Below are 14,372 nucleotides of genomic sequence, written 5' to 3' on the forward strand. Positions count from 1 at the left end.
ATAAGAAAGTCTTCAATAGGAAACCATTGTAAATGGACTGTAGTGCAAATCTGCAAAATGCAAAAAGCACTAAAACTGCATAGGTGTGAATCCAGCCTAATTGTGTGAAGTCACTTTTGTAATTCCTGCAACTCTGCTAGAAAGTACATCCAGGCAGATGACACCAAAATCAAATATTTATTATATTGCAGCCTACCAGTTGGTAGATGTGATGGCTGTATTTATTTTCTTTTTTGTTTTTATTTGTCTTTCTTTCTTGTATTTTTACCTGTTGATCTCACAAGTAAGACTGTTGTTTTTCAACAGAACAAGCTCTCCTGCAAGTGTCTCTGAAGTATTGAGACAAACCATTTAACACTGTCAGGAGTGCTTTCAATGATCAGCTTTTATTTACTTAATTAAAAGGAAAAAAAAATGTTCTTGTAACTGCTTGTTTAAAGGGGTTGTAAAGGCAGGAGTTTTTTTTATCTTAATGCATTCTAGACATTAAGATAAAAAGCCTTCTGTGTGCAGCAGCCCCCTTAATCCTTTCCTGAGCCCCATCTTTATCTAGCAATGTTGCACGAATGTCTTGTTTCCTCATTGGCGGAGACAGCAGCATGGCGCCATTGGCTCCCGCTGCTGTCAATCAAAATCAGTCAGCCAATCAGGAGAGAAAGGGGGTGGGGCCAGACCACAACTCCTTGTCTGAATGGACACAGGGACCTGTGACTCAGCTCAGGTGCCCCCATAGCAAGTTACTTGCTGTGGGGGCACTCAGCAGGAGCGAGGGACCCGAGAAGAGGATGATCTGGGTAAGTGTAACATGTTTTTTATTTTTAATGCAAAAAAAAATAAGATTTTACAATCCCTTTAACTTGGTGTTTGGCTTCAATTTTTGGTTCTTAAAATTTATATCTAAATCTGCAGGTGCATTTAATACACCCCTCTGCAAGACTAAAAAAAGCTGCTTTCCAAAGGCGTTCTATAGGGTGGAAGAGCAATAATAGCCAATTTCTTCCACATAACCAGAGTAAAGCCGAGGTACACACTAGTAGTTTTTTTTTTTCACTCTAGCCGGGGGGCTGAACGAAAAAAAATTAAATAGCTCAGGAGGAGCGGCTGTACTAACAATATGATGTTGCTCTTTCATCCAGAGTGGGGGTGCTCTAATACAGGAGGTGTGTTAATGGCCAGATCACCAGGTGAAAAGCCTAAAAAACAAGAAAACTAATGCAGCCACCAACATCTAATGATTGGTAAGCTCCAATATATTACATTTGAGGTTTTGATTTTAAAGCTGCTTTAAGGAATACAGAAACGTCACCTACCCATCCCCCATCCTCCTGGCTGGAAAGTGAAGGAGTCACAAGAGACTGATGGGCTCATCTCTCTGCTCTCTCCTTCTGTCTGCATGTTCTTTGTCAGTTTATGTAAAGGTAGTTCACCTGATTATCCCATAAACCTCCCCACTACCTCACATGCTACACCTAGGATGCTGGTACAAAGTCAAATTTAGATATTTACACTAGCTACAATGTAAAAAATATACTTTTCTGATTTTCAGTACACAACTGCAATAATCAATGTATTTTAGTTATAGTCCAACTGTGCCTACCAGGCTCTATTTACAGTATAATTAGGGTATCACTTTTAAAGGGGTCAAAGGGACATTTTTTTTTTTTTAAAGTCAGCAGCTAAAAAAAAAAGGTAGTTGCTGACTTTTTGTAAGGACACTTACCTTTCCAGGGCGCCCGCAATGTTGGCCGCCCAAGGCCGACCCATCCCTCGGCTCCCGGCGCCACCATCCTCACTCAGAGAAACAGGCAGTGGAGTCTTGCGGCTTCACTGCCCGTTTCCTACTGCGCATGCACAGCGCTTTGTGAATGGGACGCGCTGTTTTAGAGAACACACAGTTCTCAGAATACAGCGCGCCCCATTACCCAGAAGACAAGACCGAAGATCACCGCGGAGTAGGAAGAGGCAGATTAGGAAGATTGCCTAGCAACAGGGGTTTCTGGTAAGCTAAAAAATATTTTTTTTCATTTTTTTATTTTAAGAATATTAATGCTTTTTTTTTTTTTAGGGTGGCCCTCCACTTTAAGTAGACAGAACTTTTTAAGAAAAAACATTTGTATCATTTTGCGCACATTTTATACATATTTTGTCATCCTTATCGTTCTGTCCTCACTACACATTTCCCCGCATGTAAATCAACATGCAACCAAACCCTTCTATTCTGCAATAAACCAGACTGAGTAAAATGTTGAAGGTTTATTAACTACTTGACTTCCAGAAGATTTACCCCTCACTTTTTGCAAAACGGCACTGCGTTACTTTAACTGACAATTGTGCGGTCGTGCAACGCTGTACCCAAATAAAATTGACGTCCTTTTTTTTTCACAAACAGAGCTTTCTTTTGGTGGTATTTGATCACCTCTGCATTTCAATTTTTTTGCACTATAAACAAAATAATCTGCTTGAGGGTAGGGACCGGTGTGAATGTACAATGTATATGTAAAGCACTGCGTAGATTGACAGCACTAAATAAATACCTTAAATAATAATAATTAAAAAAAAATAACAATAGTTTTTACTTTCTGCTACAAAACATATCCAATAAAAAAAGAAAAAGAAATGTCTTCATCAATTTAGGCCCATATTTATTCTGCTACAAATTTTTGGTAAACGAATCTCAATAAGCGTAAATTGATTGGTTTGCACAAAAGTTATAGTGTATGCAAGCTATGAGAGATTTTTATTTATTTACTGGTAATGGAGGCAATATTGTGGTGGACAATTTGGACACTAAGTGACACTTTTTGGGGACCAGTGACACAAATACAGTGACCAGTGCTTAAAAAAATGCACTGTCACTGTAATAATGACACTGACTGGGAAGGGATTAACATCAGGGGTGATCAAAGGGTCAAATATGTTCCTAGCCAGTGCTTGCTTACTGTGGGGGAGGTATTTTTACTAAGGGAAGGCATAGATATGTGTCCTTGCTCTGCAGGAACACAGGATCAATGACCCGCTGCTGAGCTCCCACTGTGTGTGATCACAGTGGGAGCGAGGGCATTGCAGGATACTGCATGTATAATTCCTCGACTGATGGCCATCTTGCTACACCCCAAACTCGGCCGTACTAAGCCTGCAGTCAGAAGGAGCTAGTGGACATCTTTTTACACCCACTCACATCTTGCATTTCAGACTTATTTTTAACACTAAACAATGCTTATATAGTGCTAAACAGTATTTACAAGCCCCTGACACTGTTTTGATGTTGAATTTTAAAAGCAGCAGCAATCGTGCAGATCTGACAGGTTTGTTAATCTAAAAGAACACCGCTGCTTTTAAAAAAAAAATTCAACATGTAAATAGTGTCAGGGACTTGTAAGTACTATTTTGCACTATATAAGCAGAGTGTACTGTTAAAAATAAGTCTGAAATGCAAGACTTGGGTGGGTGTAAAAAGATGTCCGCTACAGCAGCCTTACAGCTGAGTGCGGGGTGTAGCAAGATGGCCGTCAGTCCAGGAATTTGACATGCACTGTACTGACTTCAGCAGTGTGCGCTTGTCTGAAACAGATGATTCTATGTCACAGGAAGGGATGCGGTTCGATATTCTGCTGCATTTGACATTTTGTCAGAACACCGGATCATGTATATATGTATATGCGATTAGGCACACAGCTGCCACCCTGTAGCAGTAAAACTGCTATAGCGCGGCCAGCAAGTGGTTAACAAAAAAGGGCGGGCTGAAACTATTAGGGAAAACAGGTAAGACGTTCATCCAATCCAATCAATGTATGAAATATCTAAAAAAAACAGACAGTGAAATAATCAGGCTGCAGATGGCACTAAGCCCATGCTCACCAGCAATGCTGCCTGTAGATGTAAGTTTAGTCCACATGTGCTGCAAAGATGACAGCTGGTGGCCTCCCTCACCTCACCTGAGCTCCCAGGATGCACCTGTTTCCTTTTCTGAGAATGAAGGATAATGGGAATTTCTTTTTTTTTTAATAATTTTTATTGCCAGACAACAAAGTATCAAATTCCATAGAGAACATATAACAAGGCGCCACAGGTAAACGTACAGCCTCAACATTGACCACTGTAGATAATTTTTAAATAGATTGTAAAACTAAGCCAGGTATCATTATTTAACCCAAGTCCAGCATACAAGTTTAAATATCCAAAAATAAAAGAAAAAGAACCACAGAAGATAGAAAACAATAAATAAATAGATAAATAAAAGCACACTGGGGTGTGATATAATGCTATAAAGGTAGCTAACGGAGTGTCCACTTAAACAATAAGAAGAAGGAATCCTCCCATCAAACCATATCTTCATACATTTTTTGGGGCATCCACGGGCCTCATACTTCATATTCAGCAATAGTCAATTTCTTCCACATAATCAGAGTAAAGCCGTATACACACTAGTAGTTTTTTTTTTTAACTCTAGCCAGTGGGTTGAACGGAAAAAATAAAAAATGAAATAGCTCAGGAGGAGCGGGTGTACTAACAATATGATGTTAGTACAGCGAGCTCCCCTGCTGAGTAATGCCGCGTACACATAGTCGGAATTCTGACAACAAATTTTTGATGTGAGCTTGTCGAATCCGACTGTGTGTATGCTCCATCCAATTTGCTGTTGGAATTTCCGACAACAAATGTTTGAGAGCTGGTTCTCAAATTTTCCGACAACAAAACTTGTTGTCCGAAATTCCGATCCTGTGTACTTAAGTCTGACGCTCAAAATTCCACGCATGCTCGGAATCAAGCAGAAGAGCTGCACTGACTATTGAACTTAATTTTTCTCGGCTCGTCGCACGTCTTGTACGTCACCACGTTCTTGACGTTGAAAATTTCCGACAACATTTGTGTGACCGTGTGTATGCAAGACAAGTTTGAGCCAACATCCATTGGTAAAAAATCCCATGGTTTTGTTGTCGGAATGTCTGATCATCGGCATTATTGTGTTCTGACAGGGGGACATCGCCCCTCTCCCCTGCACACCATAACACACCGGTCTGCGCTCTCAGCTATTGGTTAAAGAGCGCTGATCGGGTGCCGATAGGCAGATCTTTTTCGGTCATGCCCCTTCCACAGAAGCCAGCTGAATGGCTGTTTGCTTCAGCAAATTGCCGCTTCCAGCAAGAAGAAACAGGGACAATGCTGGAGGAAATTTACAACACACACTCATTGTGGCAGCATAATTATTAATGTGGAATGTATAGTCCTTGTTAAAGGACATTATTTTTTATCATCTTGCTGTTGGGTAAAGTTCCACTTTAAGGCAGTTGTGTTTTTTCTTTTTTTCTTTTGTTTTGTTTTTTTACACTGCTGCAGGTGTAAAGTGCAGACACCTAGAGGCGCACATGTTTGCAGCAGTCTGCAGTTCTTCACCATCATGCCTGAATACCTGACACTTCTGATGACCAAAGCTCCGCCTCTTCCTAGTTGTACTGAAGCTTTCCCTGACCCCATAGGAGGAAACTTCCACAATCTTCAGCACTATCTGGAAGTGTCGGAATTTTCCCTATCAGGAGAGTTGGGCATTCAGGCGTAGCAATGAGAACTTGCAGTCTGCTGCAGACATGCGCACCTCTAGGTGCCAGTACTTTATACCCAATAGCAGCTTTCTTTTTTGTTTTGGTACTTTGAAGAGGAATGAATTTTTGCGTACAAGATTAAATATAAAAAACAACATAAAAGTGATATAAATAGGTAAAAAAGATGACATGTATATATTAAAGAAAAAGAATTGCAGCGGGGCTAGTCAACTATAGCTTTCCTCCATCCCCTCTTCTGTTTTTAGAGGCTGTCCACGTCCTATGAAGAAAAGCAGAAATAAGGTCATTAGACACGTGGAGAATGGAAAATGTCATTTTGTTTAGTTTCGGATAGATTAGTTATGTTCCTAAAGTTGTTTTGTTATGGAATTCCTTTAGTTTGGTTTTCATTAAATTTAATTTTGTTTTCATTAAAAATTTGTTTTGTTTATTAATTTGCTTCTTGGAATTGCTTCTTCTAATGCTGATGTAACTTCTGTGACCTTCTGTGAAGTCGGATCAAAGTCGCAGAAAAGTTGCAAGCAAGTCACACTACAGGTTTTTACACAGGTTGTACTGGATGGAGTAGTGTCTTTATTCAACCTTACCAATTATGTCTAGAGTACTTATCAAACTCACATTTGTAACTAAAATGTAATGGTTATGCAGTGATCTTCCTGTTTGCTTACCTCCCCTCATGTGTTCAGAATAAGAGGCCAGCCACTTCCACCTGGTGGTTTTTATAACCTCTCCTCTAAGCATGGCTCCACCCCAGGCCCTATCAGGGAACCTTATATTAACCTGTGCACTGCAAGCCAGCAGTGCTGATCAACCATTGTGTATTCCTTTGTGTGTTTAGCTTCCTGTTACCTGCCGTGTGCTCTTCTGTTGTTCCGTTACCGACTTTGGCGTGTCTTTGACTATCCCTGTTTGCCTGTGATCCTGACCTTTTTGGTGTGTCCCTGACTATTCCTGTCTGCTTGTGGCCCCGACCTTGGCGTTGTCCCTCACCATCCCTATCCTCTAGTTGCCTACTGTGGGTGCGAGCTGGGGGTCGCGACCTGGAGCCAGTTGCAGCCAAGTCCATCCTCACCACTCGAGGCTCTGGTGAACACCTGCTGGCTCTTAGACTCTACGCCCCAGGGAATCTTATGCTCTAACCTTGGTGGGATCTGTCTCCCGTCCGCAGCAGTCAGCCGTAGGGTCCACAACCTTGCAGTGCACTCCTGATCCCTACGGTGTGCATCTGTCACCTCACCTCAAGGTGACCTGACATAAAATACATTTTAAAAGCATGGATAAAGGTTTAGAAGCCCCAACATTGCCAATCAGTGCTGCTAATCAGTGCCCACTGGTGCCACCTATCAGTGCCCATCAGTGGCTCATCAGCAGTGTCACTTATCAGTGCCCATCAGTGCCACCTATCAGTGCCCATCAATGCCACCTATCAGTGCCCATCAATGCCAATTATCAGTGCGTGCCCATCGGTGCTGTCTATCAGTACCACCTCTTAGTGCCCATCAGTGCTGCCTCTCAGTGCCCATCAGTGCTGCCTCTCAGTGCCCTTCAGTGCCATCTATCAGTGCTGCCTATCAGTGCCGCCTTATCAGTGACCATCAGTGCTGCCTATTAGTGCCACCCTATCAGTGACTATCAGTGTTGCCTATCAGTGCAGCCTCATCAGCATACCTCTGTGAAGGAGAAAAACGACCTGTTTGCAAAATGTTATAATAAACTATCAAAAAAATAATAATATTTTTTCAATATTTTTGGTCTTTTTTTGTTTGCTTAGCAATAATTAAAAACCCCAGTGGTGAATAAAGAGGAAGTAAAGGCACTTTATATATTTTTTTTAAATGGAACCTGCAAGGCAAAGGCATAATGAGCTAGTATGCATAGCATACTAGCTCATTATGAATAACTTACCTGAGGACGAAGCCCCCAAAGCGGTCCTCCTTCTTCATCTTCACCGCTGCTATGTATCCCGGAGTGACTTCCGGGTCTCGCGGCTCCGGCGCTGTGATTCAATGGAGCCGCGAAGACGTCACTCCCGTGCATGAGCATGGGAGTCGACACGAGTGGCATATCACCGTGATCTGCGGCCTGCTCAGTGTGCCTGCGCCGTAGACAGCGGTGGCTGTCTTTTTGTAAATATCTCCTAAACCGTATAGGTTTAGGAGATATTTCTTGGACCTACAGGTAAGCCTTAATCTAGGCTTACCTGTAGGTCAAAGTGGTTTGTAAGGGTTTACAACCACTTTAAATACTACAAAAAGAAAGCTCTAATTGTGTGAAAAAAATGATAAAAATGTCATATGGCTACAGTGTTGCATATCCACGCAATGATCATTCAAAGTGTGACAGTATTGAAAGCTGAAAATTGGCCTGGGCAGGAAGGGGGTAAAAGTGCCCAGTAGGCAAGTGGTTAATAACTGTTTGTTTGCAGGATTTTATACAACTAATTAAAAAAAAATACAACTAAAAATAAAGTCACCCAAACCATTATAATTTCCATTTAAAACATACAAATCACCCCCAAAATACACGTTACCCCTGTGTAAGTCTTTCTAGCCCCAGAATCCATACTTACTTGAAAGGAATTTCTTTTTATTGAAAACAAAACCACAAATCGCCAAAGAAATCAAACCGATAATAGAGATGACAATATACAGTGCGGTGAGCCAAGAGGACTGTTTGCCCGTTTTTGATTCTGTTCAGGGAAAATAAGAAAAGACAATGAATAGGTTTGCTGAATTTTATTTTTCAATGGTAGTTGATGAGAAGCTACATTCGCCATCACAACTGGCAGTTTATGAAAGGATCCATCTCCATTCATGCTTTCATACAGTCTTCAACTGCCACAGCTTGGCATTTGATAGTGGATGTACACACTGGCATCAACTGCTTTTGGACCAGAAGTATGTTTTCATTCTGTTTTATGCATTCCTAAAATGGATATATGAGTTGCAGTAAGGCTCCATTCACATTAGTGCAACTCCTAAGTTGGATGATTTCCAGTGCAACTTTGGAGCACCACTTCGATGCAACTTGTGATGCGTCTTTGACCTGACTTTACATTCTGTGGACCAAAGTCTAATCAAAAGTCAAACCAAAGTGGTGCAGGCAGCTTTTTAAAATCGTTGCGACTTTAAGCCACACTGATCTGAACGGGTTGCATTGCAAAAGATGGGCTGCGACTTGTCATGCACAGTTGCGTAAGTGTGAATGGGTCCTAACAGGTTATAATGAGCGAAAAAATTAAACCAATGTATCATATGCTTAAATAATCATTAGTTATAATATACTAGTTAGCATATATTTCTTAAAGCTGGATTTCAGGCAACTCTGTAACCACTAATATCTACATTTGACTTGATATTAGCCTCTTGCATCCATTTATACAGCGATCAGAGCTATAAATATGCACTGGTTACTGTGTAAATGTCATTGGTAGGGAAGGGGTACACACCAGGGGGCGATCAAGGGGTTACATGTGTGTTCCCTAGATGTGTTCTAACTGTATGGGGAGATATGACTGACTGGGGGAGGAGACATATCATTGTTCCTACTTAGTAGGAACAAATTATATGTCTCCTCTCCCCTGACAGAACAGGGATTTGTGTGTATACACATACAAATCCCCGTGCCAGCTCTCGTGCATGCCCCCGCCCTCTGGCGGAATTTAAAGGGGAAGCCGTACCCATATGCGGTTTCGCCCAGCCGTGCCATTCTGCCGCAGTATATCTGCGTGAGCAGGTCGGTAAGCGGTTGAACGGGGAGAGAAAAAAACAACACAATAAACCAATGAGTTAATATGATGACAAGTAGCATGCTGGTAGTAGCAGAGAGCAGAGTGACTGAGAAAGAATATCATCAATGTACTGCTTCTATGTACATCTGTTTTGCAAACTTAACCCAGTTTGCAAAATGCAGCTTCCTATCCACATTGCATGCGAGAATGCACACGATATATATCACTTGTTATACAGTCCCCAGGGCAGGACTTAGGGTGCTGGGGGCCCCTGGGCTTGAGTCACTTTTGGGCCCTACCTTCTATATTAATTTGTCACCATCTGGTCCCGTAACAATATAATCGATCCAATCGTTATTTGAAGTGCCAAGCTACTTTTAAAAGGTGACTGGTACCGTAGACAGTGTTAAATGCTAAAAAAAGTAATAATCTATTACTGATTGAAGCTTGAAAAGCTTTTTTCCAATAAATACTGATACTGATGACAGATGGCACTTATACGTGGCACTAGGGACAGGTGGCACTGAAGACAGGTGACACTGAAGACAGATGGCACTGAAGACAGATGGTACTTATACGTGGCACTGGGGACAGGTGGCACTGGGGACAGATGGCACATATACGTGGCACTGATGACAGGTGGCACTGATGACAGATGGCACTTATACGTGGCAGTTGCACTGATGACAGATGGCACTTATACGTGGCACTGGGGACAGATGGTACTGGGGACAGGTGGCACTGATGACAGATGGCACTTATATGTGGCAGTGGCACTGATGACAGATGGCACTTATACGTGGCACTGGGGACAGGTGGCACTAGGGACAAGTCGCACTAGGGACAGGTGGCACTGGGGACAGGTGGCACGAATACATGGTAATGGCACTGATGACAGATGGCACTTATACATGGCAGTGGCACTGATGACAGATGGCACTTATACGTGGCACTGGAGGCAGGTGACACTGATGACACGTGACACTGATGACAGATGGCACTTATACGTGGCACTGGGGACAGGTGGCACTGATGACACGTGACACTGATGACAGATGACACTTATATGTGGCAGTGGCACTGATGACAGGTGGCACTTATACATGGCACTGGGGATAGATGGCACTGGGGACAGATTATCATCATGGCACTAGTGACAGCACTTTATTTTCCACATTTTTTTTTTTACTCACGAGCTGCACGTCGCAGGCTGTCTCTGTGAGGGGGAGAGCTGGCGATAAGAGATGATCTCATGAGATCATCTCTCATTGGATACTCAGATTAGTGCTAAATGGCCGCTGTGATTGGACATTTAGCATGATCTGTGATTGGCTGTGCCCAGGGGACACTGCCGACACAGAACTTCCCCGATCGAGGAATTAAACAAGAGGACATCCAGGGACTCTCTCCCAGCAATTGCTGTCCGCGCTGTAACCTGCTATAGCGCGGGCGCCTAGTGTAAATGATTAACAGGCAGGGCTCGTGGGACCCCCTATTGGACGGGGCCCATGGGCTTGAGACCCATCAAGCCCTATGGAAAGTCCGGCCCTGACAGTCCCCATGTTTTAAATAGAATTTTACTCTTATAATCTGTACTGCATAGATCACAATAGTTGGAGTCTGTGTGACTTCAATGGGTTATGAAGTCAGCAGCTTGTTTTACTGAAAAATAAAACTGCTTAGAACACTAATGCAGTGTTTCTCAACTCCAGTCCTCAAGGCGCCCCAACAGGTCATGCTTTAAGGATTTCCCTCAGATGAAACGGCTGTGGTAATCACTAAGGCAGTGAAACTGATCAAATTACCTGTTCAAAATAATGAAGAGCCTGAAAACATGACCTGTTGTGGAACCTTGAGGACTGGAGTTGAGAAACATTGCACTATTGTATGGTCACCATGCCTAGAATACCAAGACATAGCCTGCCCTCTAGTGTCCTGAATATGTCATTACAGGAAGCTCTACCTGCTGGTATACAGGGATGAATAAGTTATAGACAGCACATTCCCCAACATGTAGAAGTGATCGGGCAGCTGTAAAATTCTACTGCATAGCAGGCAGCTGAGAAAAATATAGACAAACTGTAGTTATCTGGGATCCTGTTTGCACTACTCCCATCAATGTAATAGTTACACAAGCAGTAGCAAAAGGTTGAAGCATATCTAAACCTAAAAATAAAAATGTAATAGTTTGCAGCCTACCAGTCCTTAGATGTGGTAGCTACATGGGTTTTTGGCAACGAACAGTCAGGGAAGGCAAAATACAAGCAGATTAAACTTCAGCTATAAAAGTGTCTTGTATGTCCAGAGTATCACATTGTTAGCCTTTAGTGCACCGTCCTCCAACAATACAATATCTGCACTCCCCCAGTCCTTCCATCACCGCTACTGTATAGAATGCATGAAGGTACGATAGGGTGCTGATAAGTATTGAGCCTTACCCAGAAAATATTTAGCTAGGAAGCTATAAATTGCAGGGTGTACTGGCCAATTTGTCTATATTCAACGGTGAAACAATCAACTACCTACGATTTCAACTTATCTTTCTTTTTCAAATCCAAAGTGAACATGGCAGCTCCAGAAAAATTCAATGTGGAAGAGCATAGGACCATAATCAAGTTCCTGTTTCTCCAAGGGAAAGGTGCGAAGCAGATCCACGATTGAAAAAAATTGCAATAAGCGTTTATTGATTGATTTGCGCAAAACTTATAGCGTCTACAAAATAGGGGATAGTTTTATGGCATTTTTATTAATCTTTTTTTTTTTTTTACTAGTAATGGCGGCGATCAGCGATTTTTATTGTAACTACGACATGCGGACACATTGGACAATTTTGACACATTTATGGGACCATTATCATTAATACAGCGATCAATGCTATAACATTGCATTGATTACTGTAAAAATTTCACTGGCAGTGAAGGGGTTAACCACTAGGGGGCGGGGTTAAGTGTGTCCTGGGGGAGTGTTTCTAACTGTCTGGGGGATGGGCTAGCAGTGACACAACACTGATCGCTGCTCCCGATGACAGGGAGCAGACGATCAGTGTCCTGTCATTAGGCAAAACGGGGAGTTGCTGTTTACATCGGCATCTCCCCGTTCTTCAGCTCCGTGACACGATTGTGGGTATCCCAGGGGCGATCGAGTCCACGGGTCCTGCGGGCACGTTCACAGAGCTTGCGGCAGGTGCACACACGGCGGGAAATTCAAAGTAGCATACGGCTACGTTACTTTGCCCAGCCATGCCATTCTACCGACGTATATTTGCTGACAGCGGTCGGCAAGTGGTTAACCACTTCTTGCCCGGATCATTTCCCCCCTTAATGACCAGGCCATTATTTGCGATACGGCACTGCGTCACTTTAGCTGACAATTGTGCGGTAATGCGACTGTGTACCCAAACAAAATTGACGTCCCTTTTGTTCCCACAAATAGAGCTTTCTTTTAGTGGTGGTGGGCCGTCCCTTCAGGGTGCCGATTACCTAATCCAGTGAAGGAAGTATCACCAGCACACCAGGATCTCCAAAATTGGGTCCAAAACTTTAATCACATAGTATCAATTTAGCTCCCCTAATCCATGCACCCGGCTCCTAATCTATATGCGTATGCATGGAATTCCAATATATATATATATATATATATATATATATATATATATATATATATATATATATATATATATATATATATATATATATATATATATATATATATATATATATATATATATATAATATAATTTTTTTTTTTTTTTTTTTAGAAGCACGTGATTAAAACCCGAGGCTCTAATTGGAGCACTGCACCCTGAGCCCACCCAGTTGTGTGTCAATAGCAAATTCATATTCGCTATTGTCTTCCTGATTCTCCTCCCAGGCAATCAGGAAGCGGGTCCTGAGGCCCCATTGGCCAGAGAGGAGAAGTGATTGCATTGGCTGCCGATGAAGAGGAAGCACTGCCCATGACCTAGATGGGGTAAGTGTGGGGCTGGTGGACTAATGAGTGAGCAACCAATGTGGGTGGTTTTGCTGCCCCCCAAATAAAAATAAAAAAATGAAATAAAAAAGAATGGAAAACCAGCTGTCAATAGCAACTGTTCCCAGAAGAGTTGAAGCTGTTATAGCTGCAAAGGGTGACCAACTCACTCTCACTTCCTGTCCTACTGACAACAGCTTAACCAGACAGGAGGTAAAGGACAATCTGCAGTAGAAAGTAGAGACATGGGAATAAAAAATGAATGCAGGCTTAGTATGTATCTAATTTACTAAAGAAAAGGTTTTATTTCTGTCTGTGTAGCTGTTGGAGAGTAAGGCCCCAAACACACATGTGTATTGAAGATGCAGTGCGTTAAAAAAGCCCCGATTGCTGCATACGTTTTCATCAAAATGCATGCAATATAGAGGTCAGTGGTAGTGCACCTACAACACACCACACAGATGTGAACCGGCCCTTAGAAAAAAAAGTTTTAGCTGGACACAAAAAGTTTGCATATCACTATGTTTAGATCTGAAAAAAAGTGCTGTACCTTTCATGTCCTGTTCTGTCAGAGTCACAATAAGAACTTCATCCAGACTGCTGTGATCCACATGACAGGAGTAAGTGTCTCCCTCCCTTGTTGGCACTTCCACACTGACTCTGATCTGATAGGTGCCATCAGAATGGGGGAGGATTGGAGTCATTTCATCTGAAGGAACATCATCCTTCCCATTCCTCACCCACTTCACATCCACAGCTCGGGGGTGAAAACCGTATGCCAAACAATGAAGTCTCGTCTTCTCCTCTAATTGATGATGGCCCCACACCTTCACTTCTGGACGCACTAAAAAAAAAAAAAAAAAACGGAAAAAAAAGACAATGATTTAAAGCAGAACTCCAGGAATTTTTTCTTCCCCATGTAGCGAGACAGTCAACTGTTTGTTTTGTCCAGGGGTACACACAAAGACTATACTCACCTGATCCTTCGATCCTCCGAAAAACAGCATTCCAGTGGTGGACTATTTCTGCCATCCTCACATCCAGAGCCGGCCTATTGGCATGATGCCATCAGGTTGGCCACCACAGAAGACTGCTAGTGTGCGGGGTTGTCA

General features: G+C 42.4%; 1 protein-coding gene across 5 annotated transcripts in view; it reads right to left on the reverse strand.

Annotated features, from left to right (window-relative positions):
- Positions 1 to 3,996: 3,996 nt before the first annotated feature.
- The window catches only part of LOC143984339 (major histocompatibility complex class I-related protein 1-like), a 32,531-nt gene continuing 22,155 nt past the window's right edge, over positions 3,997 to 14,372 (reverse strand). For all 5 annotated transcript variants that reach the window (XM_077484581.1, XM_077484591.1, XM_077484584.1 and 2 more), the window contains 3 exons: positions 13,811 to 14,104; positions 8,131 to 8,250; positions 3,997 to 5,820 (listed from right to left, as the gene is read on the reverse strand). In XM_077484581.1, the coding sequence (XP_077340707.1) occupies positions 5,768 to 5,820; positions 8,131 to 8,250; positions 13,811 to 14,104 (467 nt within the window). In that variant the 3' untranslated portion in view covers positions 3,997 to 5,767. The remainder of the gene's footprint in view (positions 5,821 to 8,130; positions 8,251 to 13,810; positions 14,105 to 14,372) is intronic.

Source organism: Lithobates pipiens, unplaced genomic scaffold (assembly GCF_037356315.1).
Source record: "Lithobates pipiens isolate NorthernLeopardFrog02 unplaced genomic scaffold, aLitPip1_a1.2 Scaffold_1, whole genome shotgun sequence".
NCBI classification, from domain to species: Eukaryota; Metazoa; Chordata; class Amphibia; order Anura; family Ranidae; genus Lithobates; species Lithobates pipiens.